The sequence below is a fragment of the Eucalyptus grandis genome, chromosome 11 (genome assembly GCF_016545825.1).
Source record: "Eucalyptus grandis isolate ANBG69807.140 chromosome 11, ASM1654582v1, whole genome shotgun sequence".
Taxonomy (NCBI): domain Eukaryota; kingdom Viridiplantae; phylum Streptophyta; class Magnoliopsida; order Myrtales; family Myrtaceae; genus Eucalyptus; species Eucalyptus grandis.
The window spans coordinates 33,788,063-33,806,054 of NC_052622.1; the positions used below are offsets into that span (position 1 = coordinate 33,788,063).

Consider the following 17,992-nt stretch of genomic DNA (forward strand, 5'->3'; position numbering starts at 1 on the left):
CCGATCGAGGTTATGAACTTCTTACTCACAAGAAAAGGCATACAGAATACTTCTATATTTTATAAAAGTAGATCAGCAAAGTAGATCGAACTGACAAAAGTTAGATAGGATGGAAGATTTTTCATGCTCTCAGGCACCGTATCTTATAATTAGAGATTGGACGGTTAGAGTATTTTTTAGGATTCCTTAGATTTATCTAACAAAATATATCAATCAAGCAAAATGGGAAAGTAAATATTTCAAATCAAATAAAGATAAGGATCTTACCTAGTTTGAAAATTTACTTTTTGAATTTGAATCAAACGTTGCAAGGGAGTAGCAGTAACGGAGGCCGGCGAGCTTGGGAGCAGCAGCCTCGTGGCGGTAGATGGCGTTGTGGCAGGGACGCGACTAGCAACTCAGGCGGCAGCCCGGGCTATCGACTTGCGGTACAGAACAGCTTCGTCATCGCTGGTGCACGATGATGCTTGCGATGCGGCCAGAGACTTGCCAAAAAAAGGAAAAATTCTTCGAGTTGCGGAGGGGCGGCCAAGCACGGGACGATCACCAACGAACTAGATATCAGGACCGCTGCAAGGAACAGAGACCGGCACGGCGACGGCCGCAATGCGAAGTTGGACCAGCGAGCCGCAATGCGAAGTTGGACCAGCGAACCGCAAAGCAACAGCAGCACCCGCAAGTCGTGAAACGTCGTGGACACCAAGCAGATCTCGGTAGAGCCTTTCTTGTCTTCGTGGATATCTCCTCTCTTTTGTCTCTTTCATCTTGGACCAATCAAGGACAAAACTTAGCACTCGACCATGGCTATTGTTCAATGGCCATATCTCTCTCTCAGAGCGCTGGAGGTGTGGGCGGCTATGATGGGTGGCTACAAGAACATGACGAGCTCCCCACGAGAGGGGAGAACTCTTTTCAGCCGCATATGTGTAGCTCTGAGATTCTAATTACGGGCCTCTACCTTGTGAGGCATAAACATGTTTATATAGTGCAAAACCCAGGTCTAACTTGATTACATGCGCTTGATTTAGGCCTTTTTAAGATAATGGGCTAAATTAAGCTTAAGATCTATTATTAATTGAATCATGCAGGCTAAGAATGGATTGAATTAAGCTCAGTTCAGCCCGTCTTCCAATGCAATTTTCGGCCACCTACTCTCCTAGTGCTGGCCGAATTTCGGCCTCTTTGCGGGCTCAATCTGCTCAATTTTTAAGCTCAAAACCGTCTACCGCTGGTCCAATGCTAATGCCATCAATGAAAAATATAAACTAAATGACAAATGTTATGATATGCAATTTAATTCTAATGTTTTTATTAAGGAGTTAAAAATTAATCTCTAATTTTTTATGTGATAAATAACTAAATGGAATGCCAAAACTTAGATGTCAACATAGATAACATGGTTGGATTCTTTAAACCATGAACAGCAGAGGAGGGTGTTTACTGATCGTTTGTAGTCAATTTGATCCTACTTCCTAAACAAGAGCCTGGGCAGTCCCTAGGTATGCCGCTGATTTAAGGTTAAATTGTCGCGATGATTTACTTCCTATTAAGGACGTTTTAAAAAACTTTGCTAGTCAATTTTGTCAATGCTTATCTCAATTGTGTTTGCGCACCGGTGATTGTACATGCGTAGTTTGAGTTGCTGCTACTTGACATGAAGAGATCAAGTTCCACTGAGATTTATGCAATATTCGTGATCAGCAACGATGGTTTTTGATAATATCCATAGTACGTGCTAGACTGCGTTCGGCATGCTCTCATTTGATGAGCACTTCGAGGAACGGACTATGGGATCTACCGAGCTATGAATCTCGGTATGGCTGAATGTTGATGAATGCCCGATCTGAAGTGCACCTCATCTTACAATAATTCAAGGCAATAGTTCCAGTTCCGTAATCAATAGCTAGTCAGCTGAAACAGCTCTATCTATGGGTGGCAAAATCGAATAGAATTGAATCGAAATTTTGTACATTTTCGATTCAATTGGGTTTTGATTCGGATAACCGAGAAATAATCGTTTTTTTTTTTTCTGATTTAGTTTGGTTTTTGGTCCGACTCGTTAATTCTCAACAAGAATTAAACAGCCAACTTAAAATTTCTCTTCCTCACCTTTTATTCAATTCGGTTATAATAAGTAAGGCAAATATAGAAAAACTGAAAAGGCGAATCAAACCGCGTTGAGTTTGGTTTGTATTCGGTTCAAGTCGGATTCGCAACCTATCGGTTTTGAAATCCTGAAAACCTAAATCAAACCGAACTGCTAACAGCCCATCTTATATTTCCACTGGTATTCGGATTTTAGCTTTCAACTTTCTAAGCTTGAGAACTAGACACTTGGGTAGTAAGCTGCAAAAGTTGTGCTGCTGGATGATAATGGTCACATAGCCATGGAATAAGATATACACAGTAAAGGTCCCTACCGGTGAGTGTTGTCTAATATTCGTGAGTATATAAATGAATTAGTGTCTAGCATAGGACAACCTTGTCTTCCTGTTGCCGAGAATGTCATGTATAAAAGAGACCGTAGAGGACGATAAATTAAACGTACCAACTCAACACAGCTTGACCCCAAATTTAGCTGGAGAAGTTTGGTTGTTTTTCCTGTAGCAGTCATCCTAGTACAAGTAACAGGACAAGGTTCCTTTGCTGTGCCACATTGGATCTAGGTGTCCTCCGAAAAGATATGTTATCTTGGACAGATAATATCAAAAGCTTAATACCCCAGAGGAGCCTTATTCAAGTTAGTAGCCACCTAAATAATTTATCCCGACCCATTTTACTAGGCAGCTGGATCATAAAATTCTTGGAAGGTTTTCCTATGCTCAGTACAGTCTGAATTGTGTCGTCTCTTCCATGATTGCGTAATCGACATTGACTAAACTACTTATGTGTGGGGGCACAGGGTACTATGATACTTCTCATGTAGTCATGTTGTTAATGTAATTTCTGTGTCAACAGCCAGCAAAAAGACAAAAAAAAAAGGGAGGAAGAGTCAACAAAGTCCTCCTTGAAGTGAATGGCATTTGAAACCAAGAGAAAATGGCTTGTAGGCAGAATGGCAAACACCCCATCTTCCAAAGCATGGCCCCTCCTGACGTTGAGGATTATGGGCTCCTTGTCTCTCACCGCGTTACTGCTTGTCCTTTGCCTGTTCTTGTCCCAACAGAAGCATCTACTTTCCTCGCTACTGTCACTCTCAGCTCAACTCTGATTGTGTTGAGTTCTAATCCCGACCATGCTTGTATGGCCTTATCTGCATTGCATAGAGAGCCTTTCAATGCCAGCAGGCAGCAGCTGTCAATGCTTTGTCTCCATTGGCTCTGTGTTCTCTAGATGGCTTAGTATCCTAACAGGACGACTCCTGCCGTAGTTTTCTTAAAGTTAATAGGATTAACTCATGGATTGACTGCTGCGAATCCTATCTACATAAACACGGGACCTTATGCATTGGCTATGCCGGCAAAAATTGATTCCAATGGAACGAAATCATGCACTTTTCTGTTTTAGTAATCTTGTGTCAATTGTTGTCCTAGTTCTACTACTATAGGATGTGGTGTCTGGAAGAAGGAGAAGAAGGAACCGAGAAGAAGGTATCAGCAACAACGGGTTTTATTGTGGGAGTCATTTTAATCTACGATCATAGGACTCTTCACTCAAACTGGAAATATGCAATTGATACGCAAGTAACAACAAAAAGGAAGTTCAAATCTTTCCAATTTCTAGTAGCATGTGTCAAGGTTTCAAGATAGGGAAGAATAAATGTCGCGACCAAGTGTGAACCACCTAGAATTTGGCTAATGGATTATTACAGCTGAGACTTAATTCGGGCTCCCAAGCCCATACCAAATCGCGACTTAAGTTCAAGTTCTAACATGCTGATTGATTTTTTTTAATCGGAGTCGCCACTAATCTATTTTTGGTGGGTCGATTAGAAACCCAAGTAAAGTAATGGGAGTTTCGGCTTTCTTTACTCCTACGAAGGCCTATGGAGTACGGGGACTTGGTTATATTAGATTTCTCTAATACCCTTTCGGTACCATTTTTTATTTTCAAAAATGTTTTGCGAGATAGCTAAAATTGATTTTAAATCTATTTTATAACATGTGAAGTGATCATACGTGCAGGTGCAATCCACCAATTTAACACCCGAGATAAACAATAAATAAATTGCGTAAAAAACTTACCTCAAAACAATGAAAGCATCGCAATGTTAAGTTTAAAACCACATCAATAACCCTAAATATAGTTTCTAATTAACACGCAATTTCTTTTTTGTTTTCACTTAATTAATGAAAATCATGTAATATGCAATGCAATGACGTACAAAAATTTTAACTACAATGACATGCAACATGCAACTTAACATGTGAATTATATGTCACGCAACGTTTATTAAATGACCTAAGCTAATGGTAGGCAATGGACCTAGCAATAATCACTAAATGACATGCATTTCATGAACCTAATTCTATATGACATGTGCATGATTTTTTGTATTTATTTTTATTTTTATAAAAATTCGTAATTAAAAATAACTAACAATAAAAATCTAACTAAAGTGAGATATTATCTATTTTAAATTAGGAAATAGACTAATTGAATCCTATCTTAACTTCAATTTTTATCTCGACATGCAATTTAATTCAAAGATATTATCTAATCTAGATATCATCTAAACATGCGTTTTAATATAATTAGAAAAGAATCTAACTACTCTATCATGCAATCCTATCTAGGAAACCAATTCTAATCTACATGATATGCAAATGCAATTTTTTTTGTATTTTGGGATCAATAAAGCAATTAAATGATAAAACACCAAATCATTCGCAATTACCAAAGGTATCATATATTGTTCGGATCAAGGGATAATATCTCGCTAATAAAATAGATAAATTGATCTTAAGCCTTCCAAAAGATCAAGATATCAATTTTATTAAAACTGATTAATTATTTCATCTAAAGCGCTTTATAGATGGAATAAAAAATCGCGTGCGGTTGCGAATTAGGCAAATAACCTTAACCAAGAAATACGTCTATCACTTATAAATGTGCATGTTATATTCTAATAGACGTATATTAGGCGGCGAATAAATCAGGCACGAGTATCTTACCTAAATTTGAAGATAATTTCCGAATTCGAGCCTAACGCGATCGGGGTCGCAATTGGCAATGGCGGTGGGTGATTGGCTCACAGCAGCAGTTGCTCATGTTGGTGTGGACTTCTCGGCTCGAGCTAGCCAGTAGCCGGCAAAACTCGCGACACGGCCGTTGAGGGTGATGCCAGCAAGGACAAGCGACAGTGGGCAGACTTGGGCGACAACGAACGCAGAAGACCTTTGGGATTATTGGGGCTCTTTGGTGCATGGACAATCACTGGAAAACCTGCACAAAGAAGAGCGATAACGAACTCTCTGAATTGAAGTACGCTGAGAAACAAAGTAAAAATAATTTGCTGGTTTTGCTAAGGGGCTTGCGAGCTTGTTTGTTCAATCTGCAGGTATTGGCATCAAGGCTTCGCAATATGCTTTTTCTATATTTTTTTTTTCTTTTTGCTTGCATTAAGCGAGGCCACAAAAACCGCAACTTTTGCTGTCTTCTTTCGTCGAGTGTGGACGAAGACCAAAAGATAGCAACATCCACCGTCTTCTTCCCCCCTTTCGCAAGGTCACGTGTGTTGCGCCCACTTATTCTTTTCACTCGCAATCTGGTATCTTTCTATTTGACTGAGTCTTCAACCCCACTCAATTTCTTGAAGACCTCATCATATCCTCCCTGGGCATCCAGGACGTGCGTTGCCGGCGATATCTTAATCGCAGGCTTGTGAATAGCCGGGAGGCGCCGATTGCGATTGTGAAAGTTACGTAACCTGCAAAAGAAACAAATAAACAAAACTTGCCAAAGCTAAATTGTGAGTCAACTAGCGGAACATGTATAGGTGCAACAAGCTGCTGTTGCCGATCGTCGGGCGAGGACTGGACACCGCGAGGTTGATGGATTTTTACGTCAATCTCTCCATACGGTGAAGACTCCTTTTGGCATCTTCTGCAAAGTGGTGGACCTCCAAGGGGGGGTGAAGTTCGCTCTTCAATGCTCTCAATTATGGCTGCCGTGTATTCTTTGAAGCTCTCTCTCTCTCCTTCCGGTGTCTTTTATCTGTGTGGCCTCTATGTATTTTCTTCTCGCAGAGTAAAAAGGAATGGCAGTGAGATGTTGATGTAGATTAGGCGTGAAAGCCCACGGTGACCGAGAAATTGAACCTAGACAGTAAATGAAAGCACGAAAATAAATGAGTTAAAAGATTTAAATAGCGAAACGGAATTTCACGTGATCAAACTAAAAAAAAATGCTTGACTTAGCTTTATGCTTGTCGTCAATATCCACAAAGCGAGATGAACGCGGCACGTCGAGAGGACTGCCAACGCCATAGTCCAATTCGGCGAATTCTCGGGATAGTGGACATGAGATGTTTGAGGGTGTGTCTCCCCCCCTTTTTTTTTTCATGACTCGACATGTCTCTTTTATAGCATAAGACTTCCACTTAACATTGGAAAGTCAAAATCAGTGCTCCTTTGATCATGGGGATTGCCAAATCTTAACCCTGATTTGTCACCGTAAATCTCTCAAGTATGCGTCCCTCATCTTCTTTCGCAATCTTTTCCTTTTCTGATTCACTTATATTTTCGTGAACGTGTCCAGATTCATTCACTTGCGCATGAACGCCCAATATTGGAGTGAGTGTCCATTCTTTCCATATTGTCAAAATCTTGCCCTTTGTTCGCTTGATTTTTCAATTCTTTCACATTTATCAAAATCTAAATACTCATCGAATTTCAAACTTCCATGCATAATCAATCAAATCAATTTTCCCCTTCTTTTTTTTTTTCAAAATGCAATTTTATTTTTCCAAAATTAGGTGTCAACAATAAATTAACTAACTTATAAATTTATGAAGATTTTAATTCATTAGTGTAATATAGAGGACGGTTGACATGATATGGTGACCAATTTACTTAATCAATGATGAAGAGAAATGTCTACTTTTAGGGTCAGGCATGGTCCCTTTGTGTTTTCGAAAATTTGCAGGTTCGCTCTATTAGAACGAATTCAGGTACCATTTTCTCGTCTTCCACGCCTTGCCTCGTTATAAATGTTGAAAGAGGGACTGACATTCAGGCGCCTTGCTAGGGGACAATGGTGCAGATATTGGGTATCGACGGTCGTTAGTTCATGCATATGGACTCAAGGACGGTCCGGAAACCAAAGAAGACCATTCAATACAGAAAAGGAACTGTGGCAACTGAAAATAGCGATAAAGGACTCGGAAGTAGAGCTCTGGGCCCCATGGATGGGGTCAGCTTGGTGAAGAGGACAAGAACATCGACACATGGTCACATGGCCCTTGCACATGAGGACCCTCTCTCCTTCAACAGTCGCAATGATGAAGACCTAACTTGAATCACTAGCAGAAACACTGTAGAGAGGGAGAGAGGGAGAGGTTGAATCTCCTTCTCGCCCATTTCCTAAAATTTCATGCTAAGACGTATTTGAAAACTGAGGATGGTATATCTATGAGATACACGCATGTGAATTAGTGAGTGAACGCTTTCAGATTTTGGGTTTTGTATAGATTCCACTTGAAATTTACCTCGTCACGAGTTCCAAGGTCGGTTTTTAATTTCTATCCATGTTTTATCTGTATTATTAATTCAACGATTGAAATGAATTATCACTAATGATCATCATTTGTTACTACAATTTATTGACCATAACTTATATTTAGACATACGAAAATATGAAACATTAACGAAGTAAAAGTTTTAATTATAAAATGAAATTCCATACTAGTATTCCATATTATATACTCATGATCACACGAAGAATAGACCAAGAAAAATACAAAAACTTGTTCCGGATTCTAGGTTATAAGTTATATATTCCAGGTTATAAGTTCTAGGTGCCAAGTTCCACCAACTTAGAATAGGAAACTTATATGTTGAAATAAGTTTTGATTTTTGGAATCGAAACTTACCTTGCATATCTTGGAACCTAGAACGAGATAAATTCCTATCGGTTTGATTCTCAAGTTTAATGTTTTACCTTGAAACCATACCCACCCCTAGTGTGAATATGTTGTTGCCATCGGCGCCGATTCCTCGTTATTCCACGCAAAACCAATCATGAACAATCATGGGTTTTGCCATGGTTCTGATTCTCTCCGCTGTTATACATGGCATAAGATACTAGCTGTGATCTAAGCTACATTTGCGTGCTTATGCACCAATGGGAGTGCGAAGACATGCAGCCAGACGGACGAAGACAAAGTTAGAGACTACTAGGAGTTGATGCAAATCTCTTATTGGGTACTATATTTTAGTTCCAGGAGAATCAATGCGCCGAACTCCTAAGCTTCCAGCTGGATTGAGTTTTCATCTGATCCCAATGATTAATAGGTCATTAGAGTTGCAACAATTGGCTTGCATACAATATTAGTGGTATGCCGAAAGACAGTAGCATGCACGTTCTAGACAATTTCGATTACATTTAAGACATGTGTCCTTTGCTCTTTGTCACTTGTTCGATATACATATGTCAGGTTAATCCTAAGGTTTTCAATATTTCCAATTAAATCTTAAACATTTGTGCAAAATTCCAACGTAATCCTTCTGATCAAATTTCGCTGGAAATCATTGACGTGGTAGTATGCCACAATAAAACAGCTAGTAATAATTGGGTTGCTACGTCATTGACCAAAAGGACAGCATTAAAATTTTTACAAAGGTTTAAAAGTAAATTAACAAAGCTAAAAAATTCATGACTGAATTGACATACATAAAATAAGGTTTAGGACCAATTAGGCAACAATTCTGCCTAATATATTAGTAGCATAACTTAACAATACTTCTTTTTGGGCAACTACTATACCTTTATTATTATGTTGAGGAACTGAATTTCATGTGAGGTAGAGCCGGAAAGGATGAGTACTTGTCAGAGATAGAGGAGATTCTTTTATGATGCATATCAGCCTTGTTTTTATTTATTTTCCAAGATTATGCATATTCTTTATTGATTCTAATTAATTATAACTGATATTCTAGTATCTTATAAAACCTATAGTATCTGCAGCATATTTTATCGGTATCCGTTTTGCCAAAACTTAAATGCTCGCATGCGCCTGTAAGATTTTGTTTTTTTAATTACTTTACTGCAAGGTCAATAAAGCAAGAATTTGCCTAGGCTCTCTATTATTGAGATTAGTTACATGTGCATGAGTAGGACGGTCAAGAGAGCCACCTTCATACACGTATGTTTGCAATTAAATAGGTAGATGTAGAAAACAGCGACGCATGTGCATTTCCTATGGCAGAGTTTTGGATTTTGTCGTTTTCGAGACCAGAAACTCATGTGCTGTGCTGGTGTCAATTTAAGAAAATGGAGTGCCATGTTACAACGGACTGTCCTCTTCGGATACTTATCAAGTCCAAATATATGTACCGTGGAAAAAAATCAATACAAGTTCCATTTCAGCAACCATCGCCAAAAGAAGAAGAAGAAGAAGAAAACGAGTACAAGTTGATGTAGAATACAAGGAAAAAGAACATCTAAAGTGCAAAAACTTGGCACGAAGAGATATAAGTGCCAAAATTTAAAGTGAAACTTAAGTGGCAAAATTAAAGTAAAATTGATCAGTTAAATGCCAACGAAAAAGAAAATTCAGCCAAAACACTGATGTAGCGATTTTCCCACGAGATAAATGCAAAATGACATCGTTTTGAATGTTGACGTAGCTGGACAAGTGTAAAAACGATGTCATTTTACTATTGACATGAATAGATAATTAATATAAATATTAATTGAATAAAATTTAAAATTAAATTAAAATATTAAAAAAAAGACAAAAAAGATAAAACAACGCCATTTTAGTAACTTTCGTTGCTAACTTAACTCTCCAGCGTGCCATGTAAGGAGTTATATTATTTAAAAATTGTCATATAGAATTTCCGGCCACTTTTGTCGAACTTGACACTCAGATGTCTCATTTTTCAAAAAAATGAAAAAATTGATAGTTAAACATCACTTCCATTACTTCTAGTATTTAGAAATGTCGTCGTACCAAGTTTTGACACTCCGGGTATTCTTCTTCTATAATATAAGTTTACGGACACCATCCGTGCAAATACAGACTTAGCATTGCCAATGATTACCAATCTTGCACGTACAGTAGACAATTTTACATGTCGCATATGATTCATACCAGATAAATTTATTTAGAAAAGAACAGGTGCATGAACAAGGAATTAGTGCCCTCGATTCATGAAGCCGTCCATGCTTTGCTTGATAAATGAGAGTCTTTTGCTTGGAAAATGGTCGTGGAGATCCAAGAAGCCTTGAAGTGTGGTAAAAGATGTCATTAAACAAATACGGGTGCATGTATGTAGGGCTGTTCCCCATGCACAGGAACTCTCTCTCTCTCTCTCTCTCTCTCTCTCTCTCTCTAGATGTCCCTATAAATAGCGGGAGACATGTAGTTGTTCAAAGCATATTGTATTTGAGCGAGTTCTGAATACTCTTCAGGTGAGAACAGGAGAGGGAAGATGGTTTCTAGAGTGGAGGAGGCCATGAAGGGAAGGCAAACAGCAGCAGCACAAGGGCAGAGACGGTAGTCATCAGCAGCACCAGCACCAGCAGCTGATGCAGTGTAACAAAGGGAAGGCCTCCAAGTTCAAGAGGAGCTCTTCCAATCTCGAAGAAGATGGGGCTTCCTCCGCCATTCTCTTGCTTGCTTGCATCGCCTGTACTCCTCCCTTTTGATTAACATGTATATAGAGATGTTGCTGCTGCTGCTGCTTCTGTTGTTGTGGTTGTTAGTACAAGTACGTGATACACGTTATGTTAGCCAGTGTGGGAAATAACTATTTGTCCTTCACTTAGTAATTTTCATTGCTCTTATACCGTTAGCATCATTCTTTCCCTGATTAATTCTGCATAAGAGATGCCATCTGTCGATACTGATTCTTTTATGGTCACCTTCCTTCGGATCACTTCTCTTCATTGTACAAAACCAGATAGTTGATACTCTTCTTCCTGGAGAAAGGTCATTGCTCAACAGTCCATTATTGCAGACAAGCAGATCGCAAGTAATCATCTTCACATGCAATGGGCTCACACTTGTGTTCGTTTTTATTAAGATTTTTAACGCAAACCCAAATGGAATGCCACGGCATCGTAATCAAGAGACCGAATTGATGATGCAATACCAACATTTCACCGCCAAAGTAAATGCATAAGTAAGGAAATCATAACATGCTTTGCTCAGGCAGAGGTTCTCATTTGTGTATGAAGTATTCATCCAATTTTACACTGTAAATTACATCAGAGCAAAATCAATATAAAATTATATCTTGGCCATGACAATGACACTGCCAAAATGCTGAGGAAGAAGAGCAGGCTCAGGCCGGACTTAGCATAGCAATCGACAACGCATTGATCAGCATTCTGCCAGCGATCCTCTTAATTTTTCTAATAAATAATCCCTTTTACCAAATCTCATGATAAGTCTAAATAAATGCATAGTTTGTATCTAAATAGTTCATATTTTGTATCAAGATGCGAATCGACAAGTTCCATCACGAACGAGACAGCCAAGTTGTAATATATTGCATTTGATATTTGAAATGGCCCAGGAAAAAAAAATGGGATAGAGGAGAGAAAAAAGATTGGGTCAACGCAATTGGAATGTTCCTTTAATATCATTCTGAGAATGGAATATGCATTTTCCTCATGCTTATCCGTTAATATTTTTACACTGGTTTGGCTTTACTTCTGTAAATTGTCGCGTTCCTTCGACTAGTTCTTTTCTTCGGTTTTGGTGTGTTCCCGTAGCCACATCCAAGGAGCAAGACATTAAATCCAGGGTCTAGTACTTGTTCTTGTGTAATTTCGGGAGTTTCAAACATAACTCTTGCGCGAAAAATGGAATGATCATTGGATCATCGACGGAGACTACGAAGGAAGTCCAAGAAAATCACACACCAAAAAGAGAGCAAAAGACATAGTTGATGCCGTCGAATCCAGAATGGAGACCTAGTTCATCACGTAATCCAATGCTCTCATGACCCATAATCAACAATTCAGTGCCTATATTAGCTCTGCATATTGAAGCTTCAAAGCTTCCCCTTCCCCTTCCTCGTCGAGCTCTGAAACTACGAGGGACGGATGCGATAAGGGTGGAGATCAAATCAAAACTATCTCTCCTATATCAGCTCTCGCCTCCAGAATATGTCCCGATGATCTTTTACAATGCTGACATTGATGATAGCACCAGACTTGGAGCTCGAGCCAAGATCGGTCGCCTCAAGAAATCCTTATCGGAGGCCTAGGCCGAGTTCTCCCCGCTTGCGGGGAAAGTCAGAGAGAACCGATTCGTTGAGTGCAATGACCTTGGGGCCCAGTTCATTGAGGCCGAAGTGAACTGTCACCTGTTGGAGATCTTAAGGCTGCCAAATGTAGAGTAATTAGATCAACTACTTCCTCGTGATAACCACGTCGCGAGATCATCCACGGAATTCCAAGTAGCACTCCCGGGTAAAATGTTTTTACCTGTGGAGGATTGGCCATCGGCTTGTGCACATTGCACAAGCTTATTGATGGGGTCATATTCACTTCACTAGTAAATAATTGGGCTAATAAGTCTAGAGGTTCTGGTGACACATGTCTCCTACCTTTGTCGGGCCGCAGTTGTTCCGCAAAAAGACTTGTCGGGTTTATTGCCTCGCTAGACATACAAAAAGATAAGTGCATTGCAAAACTATTCGTGTTCAGTGGCTCCAGTTCGCTTTGCTGAGAGTGAAAATTGCGAGCCACTTTTGCGGGGACCATCCTAGTCACAATGAGGTGATTTCGACGCTTACCTGGAAGTGTGCTATGGATGCGTCTAGAGCAAGATCGGGTTCCTTTTTTTCCTCTGTTTTGACAGAGTCTGTGAATTTGAGACCCAGGATCGATCCGCCACTCTCAGAATCTTGTGCTGGCAATCTCCTTTGGCTAGCAATGGCACCTGGTAGTGATCAGACAGGATCGCACGACTTGGTGAACGAGATCAGGAAGTCGATAAAGAAATTTGACAAGGGAACATGTTCGGAAAAATGCAAGGCGAAAGCAGATTTTCCCTAATATTTGAGTCTCTCAAACAGATAGTAGAGTTGGTTTCGGCGAACGTGGACATATACAGATTCACCAGCCTAGGGAAATTCCAGTTATACGAAGCTGATTTCGGTTGGGGAAGCCGGTCTGGGTGAGCAGCGCCGGGCTGATCTTCAAGAATGTTGTTGTCCTGATTGAATCGAGATACGGCGATGGAATCGAAGCTTGGGTGACCATGGAAGAAAAAGATATGCGTTTTTTTAAAGAAACCAAGAGCTGCTTGCATTTGCTTCGGCAACTGAGAGCCCTTTCTGTCTGCAACCGAATTCTCGCCTTTGAGTTCTTCAATCTGAAGAATTACCTCGTTAATAATTGAAAAACCCTGAGTTCCCATCAAAATAATTCGCATGTGAATCGCCTTCCCGAATCCTCATGCGCAACACGGGAATGAAGATAATAGAACTGAAAAACTAACTTCACCTGACGACTAAAACGTGAGTGAGAGTGAATTAAAAGCGATTCTCAAGGCAAATATTAGGAGAAGCTGCGAAATAAAGTTGCAAATTCTTAAAAATTCAAGAACGAATTCGCTTGCAATTTCATTTTCCCTCCCGAAATATCAAATCTATTGAAATTTTTTTCTTGATCAATATGCATAGTCTCCTAGTTTTCTTTCTTATAGTTAAAAGTAGTCTTGGACTTTCTTACTCCCCAAATGAAACTTTTCCTTATGCTTATGCTGACCATTAGTCCCTTTTACCTTCCATAATCTCCCCCAACAATCTTCTCCTCACACATCGCACTTAAATCGGACCGTTGAATCAGACTTACTAGTAACCTAGGCTTTGACCCAATGTGGGATAAACCCCACAATCTCCACTCACACATCGAGCTTAAGTCAGACTGTTGGGCTTAGACTTATCAGTAACCTAGGCCTTGACGTGTTGAGTGGTCTTGAGTCTTTCTCACCCCAAAAGTTAGCTCATTTCACCGCTGATGTGGAATAAACCCCAACACTTGTATCAGGCTGCAACAAGAGCATGCGATCAACGTCCAAGAATTCTCCTTGACTTGGTTCGTGAGCAAGTTCAAAATTTTTAACAACTTCTGTTCTTGTCGGATACTCGTGCCAATGAATATGCCGCATAGGGTGTGAAAAACAAAGCTCTTAGCAAATAGCGCAATGATGTATTCCCCTCGTTCCCGCTATTGCAGTTAGAGATTTCGTTGCCGGCCTTCCACGAGCTCTGTACTTTCTTGATGTTGTCTTCCGACCCAGCACAGCACAAGTGCACGGGCGCGGAACCAGATGCTCGGATACAAACATCGACCGAATAAGTGCTGATCATTATACTTCGCAGGCGAAATCTAAAACTTCAGAAAGAGAGAATTCGCTTTAGGATACGGAACGAGAAGTCGAAGAAGAGAGGCAGTGCCGAAACAAATCTATAGGCACCGCAAAGATGGGGAAAACAGGGATGCGATCCCAAAAACACCAGAGGAATCTCGAATTGAATATGATTGATCGAAGCATTCCCCGTTTCCACAGCGATGCCGACTTACGAGGAGACAACTAATAAAAACCAATTTTTTTTCCCCATATTATTTTGGGTTTGTGGAATTACTATTTTTTTTTTTTTGCCGCATTCTTCTTGTATATCTTCGTGTGTGGAATTTCAACAGAAACAAGGAAATACATGGGAAACGTCGAATGCAAACTATATAAGTTGTCCATGGCTGGTGTTGCACTCTTTCAGAGCTTCATCGAATATCTTCCAAGAGGAAGAAGAAGCGGCGCGGCGGTAATAGGGATAGATGGCTTCGGGTCCTTATCAGGTTTAATGGTTGTGCAAAGCATTAACGACGACCTTAGTCCTGCCTGCATCGACTCCGTGAGCTGTCTCAAGCTTGCTTCTTCTTCTTCTTCTTCTTCATCTTCATCTTCGTCGTCCTTGACTCACTACCTCTCCCGAGCTCGATCGATCAGCGAGGACATGCTCGTGTACTGTGACCCGGAGGAGGAAGCAAGAGGCCAGAGGCAAGAAGAGGCCCAAGAGGACATACAGTTTCGCCGAATCAATTGGGAGCAACAGCCCCAGAGGCTTTCACGGCGGTTTCGGCAGTGGGGGATCAGCCGGTCCCAGCAGCATGAGCAGCCTCGACACCTTCGAGGCTCCACTTCCGTGACCACTTATGGACGTACTCGCAGCGGTACGTCGCAGTGAGGCTGTCGAGGAGGCGGCAGCGGCGGTCTCTGTCGGTGGTGAAGAAGGAGGACGGGACCGCTGACGGGATGAGGCTCCTCCAGCTCCTTGTCGCGTGCGCCGAGGCTGTGGCCTGCCGCGACAAGTTGCAGGCGTCGTCACTGCTGTCGGAGCTCTGGTCTCGGGCGCTGGTGTTCGGTACCTCGTTCCAGAGTGGCCTCGTCGCTTCGCCCAGGGCCTGTGGCGATTGTCCCTGCTCCAGCGGCGGCACTTTGGGCTTCATCTCGCCGGCAGTGGTAGCAGCATGTCCAGGCCGCCGCCCTGACGAGAAGGAGGAGGCCTTGCGGCTGGCCTACAAGATCTGCCCGTACATCAGTTCGGGCACTTGTGGCCAACACTTCCATATTGAAGCCTTTGAGGGAGAAAATTTCGTCCACGTGGTGGACCTGGGCATGTCTGGCTTCCAGGTGAGCACCTGTGGCGGCGGCTGATCCAGAGCCTCGCCCGCCATGGCCAGTTACCGCGCCGCCTCCGCATCACTGCCATCGGCCTCAGTGCTGGGTTCTGCTCCATCGGGACGAGCTCAGCGCCTATACGCTCAACTTCAGGATTAATCTGAGTTCTTTGTGGTGGAGAAAATCTGAGAATCTGCAGGCTGAAGACATCAAAAATCTGTGAAGGTGAAGTGCTCGCTGTGAACAGCATTCTTCAGCTGCACTGTGTTGTCAAAGAGAGCAGAGGTGCCTGAATTCTTGTGCTTCAAATGATTCATAACTTATCACCCAAAGTTCTGGTCCCTGGTGGAGCAAGATTCCAGCCACAATGGGCCTTTCTTGGGAGGTTCATGGAGGCTCTGCACTACTACTCCGCGATCTTTGACTCCCTGGACGTGATGCTGCCCAAGAAATTGCGACACCCGGAGGGCCAAGGTGGAGCAGTTCTACTTCGCCGAGGAGATCAAGAATATAGTGAGCTGCGAGGGGCCGGCGAGGGTGGAGCGGCACGTGAGAGGGTGGACCAGTGGCGGCGGAGGATGAGCAGGGCCGGGTTCCAGTTGGCGCCAATCAAGATGATGGCTCAGGCCAAGCAGTGGCTCGGCAGAGAACAAGGTCTGTGAGGGTTACACATTTGTTGAAGAGAAAGGGTGCCTTGTTCTGGGGTGGAACTCAAGCCCATTGTTGCTGCTTCTTGCTGGAAATGCTAAGAACAGGGACCCCAGCTTGAACCATGCACTTGCTATAAGTTGGCAATTTCTAGTGAAGTTCAAGCAACAGTTCCCAAAGTACCTGGGTTTGCTTTCTGATGGAATATGAATACGGCTTCTCTCTTTTCCAATAACGACAATAATCGATGCGTACTCGTTACATGGTTTGTAGCTGTGTCGAGACTCGGTGGATGCGAACACTGGAAATGGATATAAATAACTTGCGCTCGCGTATGAGAGCTGAGGCGCGACCTTTTCCAGTGCTTTGTAGATGCAATAAAAAGATTCATGCATGGGGTGGAACGATTGTTTGGCAATTTGAAGTTGTGTAACACTCGTTAACCTTTTGCAACGATAGAAACACTGCTATAACACATGCGTTTCCTCGAGGCCCGATTTTGTCGACCATCTATCCACGGTTCTATCCAGCACAAGATCGTGCAGGACACGCACCGATCATCTCATTCTGATGCTGAAAGGCATCGCCTCTACAGAAGGAAAATCGAATATGTTCCGATGACATTGCAGATTCGAGCAGTTCGTCTCTCTAGTTGGCACGCAAGTCTCCTCCTCCTCTCTAGCAACTGTCACGTCATTGCGAGGCACATTTGTGCATTGGATCTTTGTCGATAGGAACCGAACAGACAAGAAAAGGCATCGCACGGAGTCCCTGTTTGCTTGGCAAGCAGAAGTTCTGGAATCCTCCTCGGCCTTCAGTACGAGAGACTGAGTTTGTCTGGTTTCTTCGAAAAGGACAACAGAAACAAGAATTGAAAAGAAGGTTTGTCCTGTTGCAGCAGGGATATGTGCTTCGACGATACTATTGAGAAAATCCAAGTGTGCAGTTTCCATGACTGTAACAATTCTATTACAATGAATCAAGAATAACAGTTTTTGAGATATTGTGAACCACAAATTCTTAAAGGAATGATCTCTAGAAATTTATAACTATTTGTTATTTAATTGTTTATAGTTTGAATAAATTATTATATTCATTAGATTAAAAAATTATCATATAATCATATTTCTCTTTTTAAGACAAACCCCCACCCATAATTTGCGCAGAACTGGATCGAATCTAAATTTAACTTTTGTTTCCACCCCTTTATCGGGTTGCTTTTTGGGAGTTGTGCCTCGGAAATACCTTGCCGATCCTACTCTATTTATTATGTTTTATTAGTCCTCAATTCTAATCAAGAAAAATAAAATAAAAGTTCACCAATTAAATAATTAATATCATTATGACACAAAAGACAATGAACTTTAGTCCATTTACAAAGAAAAATAATAATGAACTTTAATCTAATGTGAATAATATGATCCCTTAAATTTCATCCAATGTTCAATGTGATCGGTGTTAACTACTAATTTATTCAATGCTGTCAATTTAACTCTTTTGTTACGTATTTGATATAATCCCCAACCATATAAAGTCCAAATA

General features: G+C 41.3%; 1 protein-coding gene across 1 annotated transcript; it reads left to right on the plus strand.

Annotated features, from left to right (window-relative positions):
• The first annotated feature begins 14,876 nt into the window (after window positions 1–14,876).
• LOC104427803 (GRAS family protein RAD1) lies at window positions 14,877–16,551 on the plus strand. The gene is given in 12 exon segments (XM_039305288.1): window positions 14,877–15,181; window positions 15,237–15,311; window positions 15,313–15,803; window positions 15,806–15,919; window positions 15,922–16,013; window positions 16,015–16,140; window positions 16,142–16,178; window positions 16,181–16,251; window positions 16,253–16,351; window positions 16,354–16,449; window positions 16,451–16,511; window positions 16,514–16,551. Coding segments are annotated over 12 exon segments (1,605 nt in total).
• Window positions 16,552–17,992: the final 1,441 nt, after the last annotated feature.